This window comes from Crocodylus siamensis, chromosome 2 (assembly GCF_052110815.1).
Source record: "Crocodylus siamensis isolate JL-2025a chromosome 2, ASM5211081v1, whole genome shotgun sequence".
Lineage (NCBI taxonomy): Eukaryota > Metazoa > Chordata > Crocodylia > Crocodylidae > Crocodylus > Crocodylus siamensis.
The window spans coordinates 252,152,994-252,172,516 of record NC_143396.1 but is presented as its reverse complement, the minus strand read 5'-3'; the positions used below and the strand labels follow the sequence as shown (position 1 = coordinate 252,172,516).

At 38.8% G+C, this 19,523-nt stretch overlaps 1 protein-coding gene across 1 annotated transcript in view; it reads right to left on the bottom strand.

The window, feature by feature from the left end:
• Window positions 1-19,523, bottom strand: part of MIA2 (MIA SH3 domain ER export factor 2) — a 78,221-nt gene that overhangs the window by 6,721 nt on the left and 51,977 nt on the right. Inside the window, exons 15-27 of the mRNA XM_090034652.1 lie at window positions 18,843-18,965; window positions 18,167-18,290; window positions 17,743-17,786; window positions 16,288-16,378; window positions 14,801-14,939; window positions 11,855-11,956; window positions 9,603-9,663; window positions 9,299-9,334; window positions 7,673-7,740; window positions 6,672-6,754; window positions 6,154-6,282; window positions 3,137-3,295; window positions 1,285-1,416 (exon numbers count right to left, since the gene is read on the bottom strand). Coding sequence (XP_089890778.1) covers window positions 1,285-1,416; window positions 3,137-3,295; window positions 6,154-6,282; window positions 6,672-6,754; window positions 7,673-7,740; window positions 9,299-9,334; window positions 9,603-9,663; window positions 11,855-11,956; window positions 14,801-14,939; window positions 16,288-16,378; window positions 17,743-17,786; window positions 18,167-18,290; window positions 18,843-18,965 — 1,291 coding nt within the window. The remainder of the gene's footprint in view (window positions 1-1,284; window positions 1,417-3,136; window positions 3,296-6,153; window positions 6,283-6,671; window positions 6,755-7,672; window positions 7,741-9,298; window positions 9,335-9,602; window positions 9,664-11,854; window positions 11,957-14,800; window positions 14,940-16,287; window positions 16,379-17,742; window positions 17,787-18,166; window positions 18,291-18,842; window positions 18,966-19,523) is intronic.

The following is a 19,523-nucleotide window of genomic DNA, read 5'->3' as shown; positions in this document are numbered from 1 at the left end:
GTTTGGGGGGGGGGGGGTGTCACACCCAGAGAGTGGTAGTGGACAGGTTGGTATCGACCTGGAAGGATGTGGGCATGGGGTCTTGCAAGGCTCGGTCCTTGAACCTGTACTCTTCAACATCTTCATCAGGGACTTGGATGTAGGCATGAAACTCTGTCCAAGTTTGTGGATGACACTAAATTGTGGGGTGAAGTGAACACACGGGAAGGTACAGAATGATTGCAGGCAGACCTAGACAGGTTGGAAGAGTAGGCTGAACACAACAGAATGCAGTTCAACAACAACAAATGCAGAGTGCTGTACCCAGGGCATAAAAATATCCAGTACACTCGCTGACTGCAAAATGACCCTCAGCAGCACAGAACCTGAAAAAGATCTTGGAGTTACAGTGAACTCCAAGATGAATGTGAGTCGACAGTGTGATGAAATCATCAGCAAAGCTAACCACACTTTATCATGCATCAGCAGATGCATGACAAATAGAACCAAGGAGGTGATACTTACCCTCCATGTGGCACTGGGCAGACCACAGATGGAGTACTGCATCCAGTTTTGGACGCTGTACTTTAAGAAGGATGTGGATAACCTTGAGAGGGTCCAGAGAAGGGCCACTTGTATCGTTAAGGGTTTGCAGGCCAAGCCCTATGAGGAGAAACTAAGGGACCTGGATCTCTTTAGCCTCCACAAGAGAAGGCTGAGAGGTAATCTTATGGCCACCTACAAACTCATTAGTGGGGGGCGCAGCAAGGAACTGGACATGCTCTGTTCTGGAGATGCGCCTCTTGCAGTAACAAGGAACTATGGTCACAAACTGACAGACAGGGGGCAGATTTAGACTGGACATCAGGAAGAACTTTTTCACAGTAAGGGTGGCCAGAATTTGGAATTGGCTCCCAAGGGAGGTGGTGCTCTCCCTTACCTTGAGGGTCTTTAAGAGAAGGCTGGATAGGCATCTGGCTGGGGTCATCTGACCCCAGCACTCCTTCCTGCCCCAGGCAGGAGGTTGGACTCAATGATCTGCTGAGGTCCCTTCCAACTCTAGCATCTATGAATCTATGAAATATACAAGGACATGGAAAATAGGAAGTACTCTGAAAAAACAAGGCCTACATGTCTCAAAGCTGAGTACCCAAAATTAGGGGACACTCAGCAATATACACAAAGGACTGCCTTCTCCATTGGAAACTGGATTCCTTGAGGATCTGGCTCCACGATTCTTCCATAATATCATAGTAAGATCTGTCACTGAATAACACAATGGAACCAGATTAAAGTAATCCCTACCTGGTTTATCAAAAGGCTGCAGGTTATAGCTCCGTAGTTCTGCTGGTCCAGAAAGCCTTCCAGAGTTTGAGGGACTAGAATAAAATCGTTCCGGTCTCCGAGGAGGAAGAGCTGGATCGTTATACGGCTGACCTACCATTCAATAAATCATAGGAGGTAGTTCAGTGAAGATTCTCAAAGGTGTAGGGTCTTTTTCTTTTTGGTTTAAAGTTACATGCCTATCAGTTTGTCTTTTGGATTTCTTAAACAAACACCCAGATTAGTATATAAATCAATACAGGGAAATGTTCTTGAAATAAAAAACTCAACCATGAAGGTACAATCCTAACAATTTACACCTGGAAGCTAGAGACATCAAATTCTATCATATATACACATTGTTTATAGCAGGGCTGTCAAACTCAAATGAGCTGGTGAGCTGGATCCAGGCTGCAGGACTTCTTGCAGGCCAAATGACTCACCTCCAGGTCTGGACCATGGGACTGCTCAGCACAGTTCCCAGAGCTGTTGTGCTGCCACAGGCAGTAGCACAGGCATTAATGCCACTGCAACTCACTGCCTGACTCTGCTGCCAATTTGCATACAGAACTGGGATGGAAAATTGAAAATTCAGCACAGTGGCCCCTCAGTGCAGTGGGAGCAGCACTAATTTACCTCACAAGCTAGATCCTGAAGCAATAAAGCAAGTCATTGGGCCAGAAAAAGCCCTGTGGGCCAGATGTTTTAGCACACTGTAAATCAGGGGTGTCAAACAACATACTCCTAGTATGCAAACTGTAATGGATGGGGCACTGCCAGGGTGCAATGGTTTATTTGCATATGTTAAATAGCTGACTTAAGGTCTATGTTAAAATAATCACCATATAATTTCAAATAGATGATGTGCTCAATATAAATGAAGTTTGACTTTTATGACTTTGGCTTTGCTTCTACCTTAGTGTAACCTACTTCATTACAATCACAGTGCTTATATTCAAGTTGTGTCAGCATTTTACTCTAAAAGGTGATCTGAAGTGAACTTTTTTTTTTTTTTTAATTCCATTTGAGCCTATTTTTACTTGACAATGTACACAGATACTCTGGAAGAGTGCATTTTTTCTCCTCACTTGCTTTTTAAACATGGAAATGTCCATTTGGTGGTTGCAGTTTTTCCCAAAGAGTAAGAGTGGAGTTTGGGGGAAATGTTCATTGTTCCCTTTAAATGCATTGGTTGAAAAAGAAAAGGTTCTTTATCAATCTTTAACAAACTCCTTCTTTAATACAAAAAGGAAGTAACTGAGGTTAGCAGGCAACATAAGAACTAACAACCAAAAATGTTCTCAGCAGTTCAGATAACCCTTTCACATCATAGAAAATGTGCTTTTAGAAAAAAAGATTATCATATTTTACACTGCTACCTGCTTTATTAAAAAAGCTACTGTGCACACATTTGCTCCTACTTCAGTACTAGTATTTTTAGCGATGTCTTTTGGCCTTGTGATGTCATTATTCCACTAGTTCTCAAAGAAGCTTCCACAGTAGACAGGTCTTGAATTTCTAATGCATAAAACAAGCCTCTAATATACTAACACTCAGCATTTTAACTACAAGCACTCAGTTATTTCACAGACGAATTTTATGTTGAGCACATCAGAAAAACACTCTGCTCCAGTATAAAGAGACCCTGTTAAGTGTGGCAGCACACCTTCTAAGATGCAGAGAAAACAGAGTCACGTTTCACAAACGCAGACTGAAAACAGTGGCTGCACTTGTTTAAAAAAAGATCTAGTATCTGAATAAAAAGGTTAGGTTTCCAGTATCCTTTTCATTACATTTTTTACAAAATACCAGATGGCTCTGGAGATTTATTTACCTGTTGGAGGCAGAATTATCCTGCGATCTCTATCCCACGGAGGTGACAAAGACCCGGTATCTGAAGGCGGTCTGTGGGGATCAGACAACCTATCAGAAATCAACTCTCCTCTTTCATTAGCACCTTCATACATGGCTGGATTCCCTGGTCCTCTTGATCCTAATTAAAGAAACAAGAAAGATACCAATTTATCTGAATATTTTAATCATCTATTGCAGGAGTCTTAAGTCTGAAAGTGAGAAGGAAAAAAAAAATCACACAGGAGTGGAAACACTTAAAAAGATGTGGAGGATGCACAGTTCCAATGGGACTCTCCAATGAGCAAATTGTCTTTATCCACCACTCAACTGTTCATGTTCCTGTATCAGCTCAGGTATCACATTTACTGGAAGTGTTTAAAAATCTGGGATGATTTTGGGATGGGGTAGAGGAATTCAAGCTTACTGAACACACTTTTGTTGAATTATGCCACTTCTTACTAAAAAAGCAGCTTATTATAAACCTCATTATGCTGATTGAAAAAACCGGTACATTTCTGGTAAATCTTCCTCTCAATGTCAGCCTGTTTAAAGTGACACTGTCACATTAAAAGATTAAATGAACTTTGAAAAACCTCACTAAATGTTTTAAACTGCTATTCTGACAATTAATACCCTCCATTGTATGAAAAGCCCCCCAAAAGGGATAGGAGCAGTAACAATATTTCCTTGTTTAGAAGAAACAGGAATTTTAAATGCAATAAGACAACCAAAAAATCAGAAGTGGATTTCAGGGGCAACATCTGAAGCTATTCTAATAACTTTTCTTTTTTAAACAGACTTAAAATTAAGTTGTGGTTTTCTTTAAAGTGTAATTTGTTCTGAAAAAGGGCATAGGCTCCATAATGTCTTTTTCACTTCAGTAGTTTTTCCCAATTTCCAACATTTCAAATTGAGTCTAGAATATGAAAGTCAAACTTTGCTCTTTCTTGCATAAAACAGAAAAGAGAACAGAAGCCATTAAAGCAATTAAAGATTAATTAACAATTTTGTTAACAAGCTATTTCTTCTCCTATAGCTAGACTGCTGTGCAAACGAAAAGTAGGTCTTTATTTCTGTCACTGAAATAAGCAGATGTGACTATGAATATAGTCACAGTACAACTGCACTTTTAAGTCTGCTTGTATAAAACTTTCTTTTCTCCTCTCCAGAATCAGCCATATTACTTAAGCCACTATTAACAGGTTTAAAGAAAAACCATTCAGTAGTTAAGTCTGACATCTTATTTAAGACAAGTCTGAAGATGATTTTTAACACAAAACTATACATAAAATTAATTACCTCAACTATATGCCATATTTATATCATTATATATTGATAATGAAGAGATATTTTAAATTAATAGCTAAAACTGAAATTTCAAACTGTCCTCTGCATTTTTTTGACTTCTTAGAATATGATTTGCTTATTTTAAATGAGTTAATGAACAATATTGGTCTTTAAGAAAAGTTTTGCAATATTAAGTTTAATTATTCAGATTTCTCATCTTGCTTCATTCTACTTGTCTTGACAAACAAGAACCTCAACCATGCCTAAATCAGGGGTACAGGCAGTCCTCTACTTACATTTCGAGTTACATTTTACATTGCAATATTTATAAATTGACACCGTTTCAACTTTCTGATGTCAGTTTCAACTTTACAACACTTGATCTGATGCCACACCAGTGAACAAGTTCACTGTGTCGCCCATCTCCCCGGAGAGCCTCTGTCCAAACTTCCTTGGACACTTTCTTTAAGAAAGCAGACAAGACTCCAGAAAAAAACTTACAGGCAAAACTCCAGCCAAGAACCCTTCAAAAAGTCCAGCAAAGTCACCTTGAAGAAGCCCTTCCAAACCAATATGATTGCTATTTACAATATAAATACATTAATGTATCTATATTACTCATCCATAAAATTGATTGAGTACAAAATTGTGGGCTATTTTTGGTGAAAACAGGGTATTGGGGGATTGGTTCCTGAACTAAGTCCCATTTATAACATTGTTTCCTATGGGAAAATCAGTTCAGAGTTACAACATTTCGACTTAAGATACAGTTTTCAGAAATCAATTGTGTCGTAAGTCTGAGGACTGCCTATCTGTCCTTATTCACAGGCAAGAATAAGTGATTAAGGGCCAGACATACCCAAGACACAAATAATTGGAGCCAAGGGCAGGAAAAAGTAGCCCAAGCTCATTAAATAGCACTCGCCCAAAACAACTTCATTTTACCTCCATTTCTCCAGTTCTCTTCTAGATGGAAAAGAGTTTTAAATTCCCTTAACCACATCCCTTTGGAAGATATGGAGAAAGCAAGAGTCAGAGTTCTCTTGCTCACCTGCCTTTCCTCCTCCACTCCTTCATCCTTGGGATGCAGTTATACTCTTGTACTAAGACTGGAGCAGATTTGGACCAAGATGAGGGAAGGTCCCCTATATTTCAGGCCCCACTTGAAACCTATTTCTCACAAGATAACATAGGACCTTTTATCATTCTTTTGGAACGTAGGAGCTCCTTCCTTAACAAGCTATCAGTTATTGCTCTTTGAGATGGCAGTTTCTATCCAGGAAATGAATGATGCAATCAACCAACTTCACTGCTGATCTTCGAACAAATACTGAATAGAAAATTCTACCCCTTGAAAAGGTCTATGCTAAGCACCATTTGTCTGAGAATCCAAAAAAAATAAAAAATAAAAACAAAGAGAGACCAAGTTTGGCAGTTCAGTTATCTACAACCAAGTGGTTCCACACAGCAATGTCAAGGATTAAAGCCACAACTGAATATTCCATTATTGTTGCTGCTATTATATCTATCAGTGATCAAAAAATTGTGGGAAAATATATTTTCAAGTTTATCATGGGAATTCATTTTATACTGAACTGGCTGTCTTACTGCTTTTTTAGGTTACCATCAAGAGAAAAAAGAGTGGAATAGATTTGTAATAGAGGAGAGAGAAATCCAGAATAGATACGTTTTCAAATTTAAGAATTGTACCTCTTCCTCCTCCACCTGGAAGTATAGGTGAAAGTCTTAAAGGACCCTCCAATAGTGTTGGAGGGGAAAGAAAAGCTCTTGTTTCAGATGAAGGCCGGCCCATTGGTGAGGGTCCATATGGGGAATGCTCTGGAACAGTTAAAACAAAATACTCAAGTTCACAAAGTCAGTGGTAATAGACTGTACATACAGTGTACTTTTTACTTCAAATTTAAAACTAAATTTTAGTCAGAAGCAAAATGAGTTTTGTGGTTGTATGTTTTAGAATGGACCTATTGTGTGTTATATTCAGTCTACTTTCAAAGACATTTAAAATGTCTTTTAGACAAAACACCCTTGAAAAAAAATGTTGAAATGACTTAGTAATTTATACACAATAGATTCTTTTTTTTTTTAAAGTGCCATTTATATATACAAATAGCCAACTAAGCTTCCAATAAATATGTATGCACTGTTTTTTTAGGGGAGAAAAAAAGAGAGTTGGGCTTGATGCTGCATTTAAAAAAAAAATACTGTACCTCTTCCAAATGGTCTAACTGGAACATCAAGAGCAAAAGGATCTTTCTCTAAAAGCTCCACGTTAAATTCTGTTTCGGTTAACCTGCAAATAAAAACAAAAAAGAAATAGCTGAAAGAGTGTATAAAAGTTTCTGGGTAATGCATCAGTTTCACTAACACTGCTAGTAAAACAAAAATCTTCTGGAATTTCATTTCTTAGTGGGTATCAAAGATACTAGACTAGGCAACTACAGTTAAGAATAATTGTCACAGATAGTACAAATTACGACTATAATAATTCCTTACAATATTTTTCCTTGCAACTATTTTCACATGTAACCCATGTCAAAAGGTGTCTTATAAAAAACAACAGTACTTAATTTTAAAGTCACGTAATAATCTAGTAACCTATGTTTCTGGTTAATAATACATACTAATAAGTTCCCGATGTGAAGGTTTTGTTTCTTTTCTGAAAGATCTATTTGATTTTAATATTTTACACTATCAAGTAGAACACCCCTAGCTAGGTTTCGGTTTGTGCACTCCTTCTGTAATAGTGTAGTATTCTCCCTGGCAGTACCCATACCAAAGATGGACTCCGCTATCTTCCACAAACGTAACAACAGTTTGGAAAGAGCTTGTGACCAATGGTGTAACATGCAGTTCCTAGCACAATTTCCATCATAATAAGGATAAGACATCTCTCCTGCTCAGTCTAGGATCTCAACAATTCAGCATGTTCCTGCCCTCTAAAATGTTTCCATCACAAAATATTAGACAGGGCAAGTTCATCTTTACAAATCTTTGGAGTCCTCAGTTAAGCATATTAGACTGAAAATTAACTAACTGCCACAACACATTAAGTGATGCGCAATCTGAAAAAATAACTTGCACATTTTCAAACATACTCACGCCATATGAAAATGGATTGCATCTGTTTTTATGCTTTCCTTCAGTTCATTCATAAAGAACAAAAATAGTTCAACGTATTTGTTTGGAATCCATACACTACTGTACTTACTTTTGTCTGCTGTGTGCGTTTTCTTTTCTTATGTCATTGAGGTGTCTTTCTGCTGCCCGGGCTGTCAGCTTTGGAGGAAGAAAAAAACCCCTACTTATTAAATACCTCACATTTAAAGTACCTTTTAAAAAAAAAGAAAAATGCAAAATGTGCATATGCATTAGAACTTCTCAATCAAAACACTGTAAGACTTCTAACTTACCTTTCTAAAATGCAGCAACATTGGCTAACATGCACAGGGACATTCTGATTTAGGCCAAAACTCCTAGGTATTTTACTTGATACCAAGCTTAAAATTAAGTGTCATATACATTATTATAAAATGATAGTGAAGGCATTCAATTAAAAATCAGGTCTCAAGTTAATTTTAAAAGAGCAAATAATACGCAGAGTAATACTTGTCTTTTCAATGATAAGAGCTGGGACTCTAATGAAAGACCCCCATTAAAATAATTTAAAATTCACCCATGTTTCCAAAAAGGTTCTAAAACAAAGGAGCAGGCAGGATGGACCAAAAGGGTGAAAGGAAGTGGCGATGAAATACCAGGCTTTGGGTCTTTTCTGAAATAGAAAAATATTTGGCTTATCTTACAAAAGATCAAATTCTTCCTACAGGTATGTGCTTGCACTACTGGCCTCAACAGAATCCATATACAAGTAGCTCATAGCATAATTTAGCCTCTGGTAGACTGATTCCTAAACAGACTCAGTAGCAGAGAGGTTAGAGCTCCAGAGTTAAAATCCACTCAAGGCTTGGGCTACAGGTACCCATTTACACTAAGCTGACAATTCTGGCCAAGGAGTCAGAAGCTGTTGGACATGACAGCCACATCACTCCCTGTATGCTGCTGACTACAGAAACTAATGTACCTTAACTACACTAAACCTATGGGCTGCGACACTCAGGCAGACCTTGGATCGTGGCTTCAAGACTTAGGGGCTTATGTTAAAGATTATATATTTTCTTTACATTTTCCTATAAAGACTGAAATAAAGTATAGCTATGTTCGCTCTGAAGCCACTTCACAGTCTAAGATCAAGAAGGTACCATTTAAAAATTACAGTCCAAAGCTACTGAAAATACCATAGCTGCATTCCTACGAACTTCAATAGGATTGTATCATGTGCAGACCCTCTGTAACACTGGAGTATTTATTCAATAGATGTTCATTTTCCATCTTAAAAAGATGGATAAAAAAAAGAACCTTGCAATATTAAGGAAGGGAGTGGAAATCAAGGAAACAAAATGATCAGAAAGGGACATAGTATCTTCTACTGTTAGATAAAGTATAAGATATAGTACAAGTTAATAATACATGAAAATGGCATTGAAGAGACCCAGAAATTTATTTACAAAACAGCGGACATCTGTTAATTATCATGTCTTGCTGCATAATCACTTGCTGTAGAAGCAAATATACCATGCAGTATGTTGCTGGTAAATTTAACCAGACCTGAACTAATGATAGTGTTTTATCTAATAAGAGTTTTTGTTAGCAGGTTTCTGAGCGACTCATTATTTTTGAGTGACTCATTGTCATAAAAATACCCATGGAGTTAAACTACTTTGAAAGCTGGTTAGAAGTGTGAGGAACAGTGGAATTTTTTCAAGACTTGTAAACTTACCCAATTATCATGAGCTTTCTTCTCATGTGAAGTAATCTATTAAAAAGAGAGATTGATTAGGACAGTCACAAAGGCCTTGGAGCCTATTCCTGCATACTTAATACAGAATCTTACACTCTTACAAAAGTTAATATGGTCTCAAAGGTACAACTGAGAAGTTACAAACTAATTAAAAATAATCCCAACCAGTTGTTAATCTTTGTCAACTAACTGGAATTATATCAGACTATAGCTGATGATATTACTAAAGTAAAAACCAAAACACAATGCCAGATAATACCACCCCCCCACCACAAAAATGTACCTGACTCTGGTAAGAGCGAATTGTTTTTTCTAGCTCTTCTTCAAGATCTTTTGCTCGTTGTCTGTCATGAAAATAAGAAGATTTAGAACACTGTAATAAACATAAGAATAAAAACAATTGCAAATACTTTTGTTAACAGTGAAACTGCTTAAGAGTTTATGCAATAAAATCATTTTGTCATCTAAGAGCAAGGTCTAAATGGACAAGACACAGTTGAATGCAAAAGTGACTTAGAACAGTTGGTTTTTATGAGGCCTGCTAAGACCCTCTAGCACAGATGAAGACCTTCAGTGGTGTACAGTCAGAACAGCCAGTCCTTCACCAATTCTAATATAATACTGTATTTACTGAAATCCAAGACAAGATTTTATTCCCCAGTCAGCATGGCAAAAAAAGACACCTTGCCCTGGATTCAAGTACCACCCCAGGGCAGGCAGCCAACTGTTCAGCTCCGGCTTTGGTCCTGAGTCCCAGACTGAAGCTTGTTTGGTGGGGTAGGGAGCCTGTAGCTGGGGGTAGGGAGGAAGAAAGGAACCAGCAGCCTGCCTCCCCACACATTCTCCCCAGCTTATGCCTGTGCCTGCCACTCCCACACTCTGTTCCCCTTCTCCCAGCTGCCCCCTCTCCCCTTATCTTCTGCTCCAACTCCAGTCTTTCCAGCCCCCATCAGACTGCTGGTGCTTCTCCCTGGCTAGGCTTGGCTGGCCATGGTTCTGCTGGAGCCAGAGCAGAGCTACTGCAGCACAAGGTAAGGAAGGGGCATGCTGCAGGGGGGAACAGGAGGTGGGGAGGCAAGGAGCAGTGGTACAGGCATAGGGTTCAAGAGGGAGCCACCTGCAGAAGGGAGCAGGGGGTGGGGAACAGAGGGGCAGGGACAGGTGGACATGGGGAAAGGGGGATGACCCCTCATCCCCCACCACTGCTTTACCCGCCACAGCTGTGGAAAGGACAAATTTAAGATGACCTTCCTACTAATTAGAGTCTAACCATGGAAAATCATAACAACTTTATAAATTTCCCATGTACATAATCTAATTACTGGGGAGGGGGTGTTCTTAAATGCAAAGTTGTCTTGCATTTGTTTAAATATGTTAGCTGCTGTGACTGGAGAATTGTGCACTCCTACTGTTAACTGCCAAAACTGTCACTTGAGGCAGTTGTTGCAAAATGCTCCAGGGGCCAATATGTATTCCAGAATCAGAAAAATATAAGAACCAGTGCACACTTTTTTCTGCTTCTCCCACCCTCCCACATACATACTCTACAGACCAAGTGTGACGCACGCATCAACTAGACCCATGGAGTGGGCCCAACATGCATACAATTTATTCAGTGTTCTACTGTTTCCAGTAATGTCTTAGAAGTTTTAAGACAGCCCTACAGTTTCACAGATGGTAGGGTCGGAAGGGACCTAAGCAGATCATCAAGTCTGACCCCCCTGCCATGGCCAACGACTCCCTGCCATGGTGTTTGTCTAGCCTCCTCTTAAGGATCCCCACGGTAGGAGCCAGCACCACTTCACTTGGAGGTTGACACTTGTCCTAAAATGAAATGAATAGCTGCTGGTATTCTGAATAAACTGAACTTTCACTTGTTTGTTTCATAAGCAGGCGAGCAGCACTGTCAGAAGTCCAGCAACCAGGTTAATCAAACTGATCAGCAAAACCTCCTGAAGAATCAATCATGAAGTTGTGCTCAAAGCTCCCATTAAATTCATATATGCATATATGAAGTTTAAGGAATCACTACACATTTCAGGTACCATACGAGCAGAGCTAGCAAACACACCCATCACCTCATTTTGCACACCAAAATAGTGTGACAAGGATCACCTGGCACTCTTTGTACCAAGTTATAACATTTAGGTGAAATGGCAAACCATCCAGAGACGGACACCTAGAAACAGAATATTTAAAATACTAAACTGTAATGGAAAAGTTGAATATATCTGTTCATTTTCCAATGTTATTCATTCATATATTTAGTACTTTACTAATAGTGTATATAGTATGATACATGAAAGACCCCTGTCAAATACGCACATAACTCATTGACATCAGCCTGTTACACGAAAACTTGCCAACAGACTTATGATATCACATACTGATGGGAAGAATCTGTTTATATAAAGGTAGTATATAATTATACAAAGGTTTTGAAGGAATATATTCATTTTCAGGGTACTGTAACTGGAATATTTACTAACTCTGTGGTATTTTGTAAACATTACAGCAAAGGAAATCTGTAAATACCTGTAGCTGTTTAGTTCTTCAGCAGCATGATTAATTTTTTCATCTACTTTAGAGAGTTTCTCTTCTTTCTGCAAGCGCTCTCTCTCCTCTACTGTTAATCTCCTTTAAAAAAAAGCCCATACAATATGGTTTGGTTAGGTAAACAAGCTATAACTCTCCAATTATTTTCTCAAAAACAACCTTAAATAAAAATGAGAAACACTGCGACCTGTGACATTTTTCATAGTAATAGAAATAGCTTCCTTAGAAAAAAACGGTAGTGTGACTAGTTCTTACTTGTTTACACTTATATTAGCCATTCTTCATGAAAAACTTGGAAAACAGTAAGGTCCAAAAGAACAAGAACAAGGAAGACCCTTTTCAAAAGCAGGAGAATATTCTGAACAGCAAGTAAGCTAAGCAAATTTATAGTGGTAATTTCTAGTCCTTTCTGTGTTAACATACTGCTTCTACAAAGGATCACAGGTTGGGGGATTTCTGGACATTATTAAAGATAAGAAAGCCTTAGACAAACTCACTCTCTTACTATCCCCACCAAGATCCTTTGAGGGTCCATGATGGGAACTACTGAAGCATTGGAGAAAGACAAAATCTACATTTCAGCCCACCAGACAACATACTGCAACTCTGCAGAGCATTCACAGTACTAATTCAGCATGTAGGTTATAACAGGTACCGCTGGTCATTCTCCTACACAAATGTTCCCGGTCACTTGACTGCTTAATGGTGGACATGCTAATGATGCCCTAGGTTTTTCCTCAGTCCTGTTTCTCCCAAGTGGGAGTACATACTGGGTGCATCACTTCCCTCTGTATCTGTTTTTCTGCCTCCCATCTAACATATTGGGGCTTCCAAGGTCTCTGCTAGAAAGGACAAAGTTCACTGTTAAAAGCACAGTCAACTGTCCACAAAGTAGAAGGAAAATAACTATTTACATATTGTTGTTGCATACCTGACCAAAGTTTCATCTGATTCTAGGCTCTACTTAAGAGACCACGGACTGAAGGGTGCCTTTTTGTTTACTATTTTTTTTTTATTTCAAAGTCTAGTGCAAAACACATTCACTTATGTAGCATAGACTGTGGAATAGAGTGTCAGTGGATAACTGGTTCAAAATACCAAGGTATTTATATTTAAATTAGTGGCTATTTATACTTTGACATCTTTTGCTATATAATGTGTGTTTTTTCCTAGTTGCTTGATATTTTTTTCTCTCTGAGAAACGTCAATATAGGATTAGAACACCTGTAAAGGCATTTTTCTATGACTATTCTATCAACTGATAGAATTAAAACACAACCAGTTTCTGGAAAGGTTTCAAAAGCACTCACATGGCTTAGAAGCCTAATTGACCAATTTTTAAAACATATTTACATGCATTACCTCTCTCTCTTCCCTTATCTGAAGCCCAGCTTATCCACATATCACAAACTTCTAAAATTTTATTCTACCACTGCATATGCTGGTTTTTTGCATGCCTGGATTTATTTTCAATACTGTAGATCAGGCTTGTCCAACATATGGCCCGTGAGCCACCATGCGGCCTGCCAAGCTATTTTCTAGGGCCCACAGTGCTGCGATGGGAAACGAAAGTAAACACAGTTTACTTTCGTTCTTACCCCTTGCCCCTCCCCCAGCCCCTCAGCAGATTCCTAATGGCTGCTGAAGAGCTGCGGAAGGGACAAGGTTCCCATACACACCACGTCAGTTTGATGTTGCCGACGCGGTGCAGCTCCTTCCCTTCCCCCTCATTTCATGGTGTCCCTTCCTTGCCCCACCCCTCCCTTCCTCATTTGCATGCCAGCCCCACCCTGCACCAGTCCCCACCGGCCATATGGGCTGGAGCAGTTCGCGGTGCAGCAGACGGGCGCAGGGGGTGCGGATGCCAGCTTAGAGAGATGCTGCTGCCACTGCTGCTGTGGCTGTCGAGGTGGGAAGCCAGTGCTGCTCCTGCCTCCCCACATCCCCCGCACCCACAGACATCGCACTGGAGATAGTGAGCTGCAGGCCCTGGGGAGGGAGGGACCCCTGCCACTTGGGCTCAGGCTGCCCCAGGGGAGAAGGAGCAGGGGGGTGTCCCTACACACCCTGTACCCCCCTGTAGAGTCCCCACATGTCCCCCTGGCTGCTGAGCGCAGGCGCACAGGTATGGAAGCATCCTTGAGGCCACCCAGGTGGCAGGGAGGACACGGTGGAGTCAGGTGGCACCCCTTGACCCCTGCACCCCCAGGCCATGGCCGGGCTGGACAGGCTGTGCAAGCACCCACTCCTGCTGGCCCACTGGGTGATAAAAAGTTCATGATCTGGCCCCATAGTCAAAAAGGCTGGATACCACTGCTGATGATAAACAAAGGTCAGCACTTTAACAGGCTGAAACAAACTATAAGTAGTAGATCACAGACACTTTTGCACATGAAAAGTTCCTTTGAAAAAGTTAGTAAAAAATTATTTGGGTAATAAATATACAAAAAAGGTATACCATGAAAACATCTTAAAGTAGAGTTTCCTTTTACCCAGAGCAATTGTAAGACTAATATCATTGCTCTTCCCAATCTATTTTAAACTCCTAGATTGAAACTATCCAAGTAACTTGTTCAGCTATATACCAGCTTCCTAGTAAATTCTCCATTTTTATATTTCTACTATAATTTTTATCTGGATTCCTTATGACTTGGTGGCTAATGTAAGCTATGTAATAATTATCTTTCAGTATAAGATACCACAATACTCATTGACAGGTCTGGCCCTGAAAAAGACTCAGTAATTTCCCATACAAAAAACTAGGACTCTTGGTTCCAAATGATCATTTTGGAACCAAGAATTCTAGTTTTCTGTATGTTTTTTTGTCTCAGACCAACACAGCTACCAAATACACCTCAGGAATTTCCCAAATTTTCCTTAATTTTTCATTAACAAGTTAATGTAAAAACATAGTGGTGCCTATACCTGTGAAGTTTCATTTCATTTTCTTGATATAACTCTGTCATTACTTTAAGTTTTTGCTGAAGCTTCTGTACTTCACTTTCAAATTGTGCATTTTCAGACTGCAAGGAAACTTGTTCACTTAGGAGATTTTCAATGCGTTCTGTCAAAGTTAGAGACAGCCAAGTATACAGTGAACGATGAGCATTTTACTAAACTGAAACAATGAAAGCATTTCAGGAAGCAATTAAGCATTAAAAGTCCTTGACTTGCAATTTTAATAAACTCAGACCTAGATTTGGGAAACTGGGTAGGAAAATTATTGCTTATGATACACAATATGTACAAAGCCCCAATCTGATAAATGCCCAGAGACTGACTGAAGTGGCTTATAAGATAGGAGTCAGAAGTTCTCAATTCTACCCCTAGATTTGCTAGAAACTTGCTTTGGTCTTGATTTGGTTTGACCATTTATCCATTTCACCTTTCATATAAAAAAAAAAAAGAAGGATGGCTGAAAAAGCTATATTCCTTTAGAGGACGCAATTTTGTGATCCATAATCTAAGTTTTAAAATTTAGTTTTAAACTGTTAAAAATCAAATTCTATACCACCATTTTTGGTTGTAAATGTAACCAATTTTAAAACTGACAAGAGTGATTTCTTCAGAGTAGACTGCCTGAGATAACAGTTTAGATTAGCATTGTCATCCTATTCTTTCAGAGCCTCAAACAATGCTTCTTTTCAGTAAATTCAGGAAACTTCAGTGAAGTAAGAAGCTGGTTAAATCATATATATTTATCTGGCTTAGTCCATCTGTCTGTCCCTAACGCTCTTGCCCCTCCCCCTGCCATTTTTTATGGGCAATTCACTAGTAATCTAAATAACTGCCCACTGCACAACATTTAAATAGGGTCTCCCTTCTGACAGTATTATTTGGGCAACAGACATCTAGTTACCAATATTTTGTATCTAAGGCTGCATTTATTTTAAAATATTTTCTTTAAAATGAATGGTCAGACTTTGTATAAAGGAAAAGAGGAATCTGTACTTTCAGAGGCAAGTTATTTTTTAAGAAGAAAGTTATATTCAGCTCAATATAACTACATGAATGAAGCCACATGCTTATTAAGAACGTTTCAAAAGTCAAATTAAGGTTTCCTTTTCAAGGCTTTAACTTTTACAAAACTTTACATTTCTTAAAATACAACTGCTAAATTCGAAGAGATGAAGAGCATACATTTTAAGCAACAACTGTTACATTTCCATAAATGAAATAATTTCTTGCTGTTTTAGTTGCTTTGCTTTTTAAGACCAAATTTTAAAAGGGTTAAGGAACTTCAACACAAATTAAATGGATTTCTAACAGAGTAATTCTTTTAGTGACAACTTATTTTTTTCTCATAAAAACTGACTTAAATAACACTGATCAACATAACAGCTTCTTTTATTTTAAAAAATACGAATTACTTTAAAAAAAAAATCAACATACAAACATGAAAAATTGATTACCTGCAAGCTCTTCTTTGGCTTTATTTTCATCATCCAGTTTTGAATACACTTGATTTCTTTCTGTTTCCAGGGTTTTTAAACAAGCGTTTAACTATATAAAAAGTGAAAAGCAAACTGATTGTGAGACCATAGTAGAAGGATAAAGACTATTGGTAGTTGTTTTCATTTCTCAAGTAAATACTCTTTACCATAGCAGTGTATGTCTGTAAAATTAAATGTCTAATGCTGGGATATGTAGTTGCCTAACATTTTATTTATGTCAGACAGGTTCAGGATAGTTCTAGGGTCAATTTAGTTCATTATTTTCATCAGTGACCTGGAAGATGGAACAGAGTGCATCCTCAGCAAGTTTGCAGACACCATCAACCTAGGGGGAGTGGTAGATGGACTGAAGGGTAGGGCCTGGATTCAGAGACAGCTCGATAAATTGGACTATTGAACCAAAAGAAATCTTATGTGGCTCAATAAGGACAAGTGCAAAGTCCTGCATGTAGAACAGAACTATCCCATGCACCAGCATAGGCTGGGGACCAACTGGATAAGCACCAGCTCTGCAGAAAAGGACATGGAGGTTACAGTGGATAATAAGCTGAATACAAGCCAGTGTGCCCTTGTTGCGAAAGTGGCTAATGGCAGACTGGGCTGCATGAGCAGCAGCACTGCCAGCAGATCAAGGGAAGCGATTATTCTCTTCTACTCAGTGCTGGTGAGGCCACTTCTGGAGTACTGTGTCCAGTTTTGAGCCCCCCATTACAGAAAGAATGTGGAGAAATTAGAGAGTCCAGCAGAAAAAAGATTAGAGGGCCGGGGCACAAAACTTATGAGGACAGTCTGAGGGAACTGAGCTTGTTTAGTTTGGAGAAGAGAAGACTGAAGGGGGATTTAATAACAGCCTTCAACTACTTGAAGGGGAGGTACCGAAGAGGATGGAGCTAGACTGTTTTCAGATAAAAGAACAAGGAGCAGTGGTCTCACGTTGCATCATGGGAAGTTTAGGTTAGATATCAGAAAAAACCTCCCTCACTAGGAGGGTAGCAAAACACCGGAACAAGGTACTCTGAGAAGTTGTGGACTCTCCGTCCTTGGAGGTTTTTAAGAACCGGCTAGACAAATCTTTAGCTAAGATGATCTAGTTGGGAGTGGTCCTGCTTTGAGTTCAACTAGATGACCTCCTGAGGTCCCTTCCAACCCTAATTTTCTGATTCTAAGAGCAAATGCGCATGTTACATAAATTTAAAAAATATCAAACTGAACTTCTCAAGTTTAGACAATGATTAGTCTTTTAAAAAATGCTGAGATATCACAAACCTTGCTTATATTGTTACAATGATTCATGTACATTAAATACACTGATGTGATTACATGAATTTTTAAAAGTTTACTTTATATCTCATTTATTCCCCTTGTTCTTTCCTCTAGTATTTATCATCAGTACATCATAACCTTACTACATACCTTAGCAGCATATATCAGCTTCTTTACAGTTTTTTGTTGATCATCTGTTTCAAAAGAGGGAAATTTCAGTACAATTTGTGAGTCACTGTAATGAGTTTGCAACAGGAATAAATGTTGGCTTCTCAGTTACCAAAATATGCTTTTTGTTTGGGTTTTCTTTGTTTTGTTTTTAATATAAAACACTTCCTTTCTTCCCAACCATGCTATCATAGACGCTTAGTTTTTTCCAAGATGACCACAGATCAGATCAGCAGTAATGCTGAATGCAGTTGGAGCACACATTTAAAATGCACTAGCAAGTGGGGTCAGGAAATTCTGCTTCACCATTTAAGAAGTTAATCTATCTACAAGCTTTACTGGGATTCGCTGTCATAATTCACCTAATAAAAATTCATTTTGAAATAGAAAGCTCTTTTTATTGTACCTAGATGCTCTCCATTTTCTGTTTCCCCCTTTGTGTCAGTATCCCAGTGACTATCTTCAGTGGCATCATCTTCCCTTATTGCTGAGCTCCAGTCTTTCATCTTCAATAAGCATTCTGTCAGTGACTACATGTGATATAAAAACAACATGAAACCAAAACAGTAAAATATATACTAACAGTAAGACTCTGACAATGTGATTGGGACAGTAGCCAAATTTTATCTCTACCCTGTTCATTTCACATTAATTTATCAATGTAATTCCTTAGCTAGGATTCTACATGTCCCACAACTTTCCCATTAAAGGACCTGCCAAAAGGTAAACCCCAGAGAAGCCTCTACAGGTACTTCACAATATCACAGGGAAGTAGGGCTTGTCCATGGCCATGAGCTCAGACAAGACTGATCCCTCATTCTGTAGACTGAGCAAGCTTGTATGGTCAGATTCTCTGGAATCTGAAGCACCATTGACAACAAGTAAAGAGGTAACAGAAAGGATTTATTATAAGAAAAGCAAACATCAGCATACAAAACCATATGCTGAGAAAGACAGAAAAATAAGAGTAAAGGAAAGTTATTGCAAGAAACAAGTTCTGAGAAAGCCTAAAAACCTATCCAAGTCCTAACAATTAAAATCAAGCTATATAACTCAAATCAGTGTTTAATATATTACCCTACCTTGACTTGACTCTCCTTATTTTTCAAAGCTTCCTCCATATCTGCTTTTGAGGATTCAAACATTTTTGTTTGTTCATTTAGTTCACTAAATCGTTCACCCCACCCTTCAGCTTCTTGTAAAAGCTAAAAAGAGAAGTATGTTAGATCAGTATGACAATATAATATTAAATGAAAAAATCAAGACTAGCACTCAAAAATATTTTTTTCAGTCTAACTATTAACAAGCCTACAGATACTATGTACTCACAGGCAACCTATGCTTGAAAGAATGTGCAACTCTGAGAAGCTTGGAACTGACATCTAGGCAAGAGGACAATATAAAGTTTATTTCAGGAGCAGCCATTCTTCAGTTTCCATGAGGCAATAAAGAGGAAATTATTAGGCCTGTGTGAATAGGGAAGTATTCAATTTGGATTTGGAAGACAGTAATTCAAATCAGTGTCTCCATTCAAATCCGCTGAATCAGAATTGGAGATTTGGCGGCTGATTTGGAGATTAGGATCTGCTAGGAAAAGGTAGGCACAGCCAGGTGGCTGCTCCTCTGGCTGTGCCTGCCTTTCCCCAGATGGGGGGAAGCTGCAGGAGAAGCCCCCATGGCTGCCCAGCCCCAGCCTCCTGGCACTTAAAAAAAAATTTTTAAAAAGTAAAAAAACCTGCACTCATCAGCAGTAGCAGCGGCTG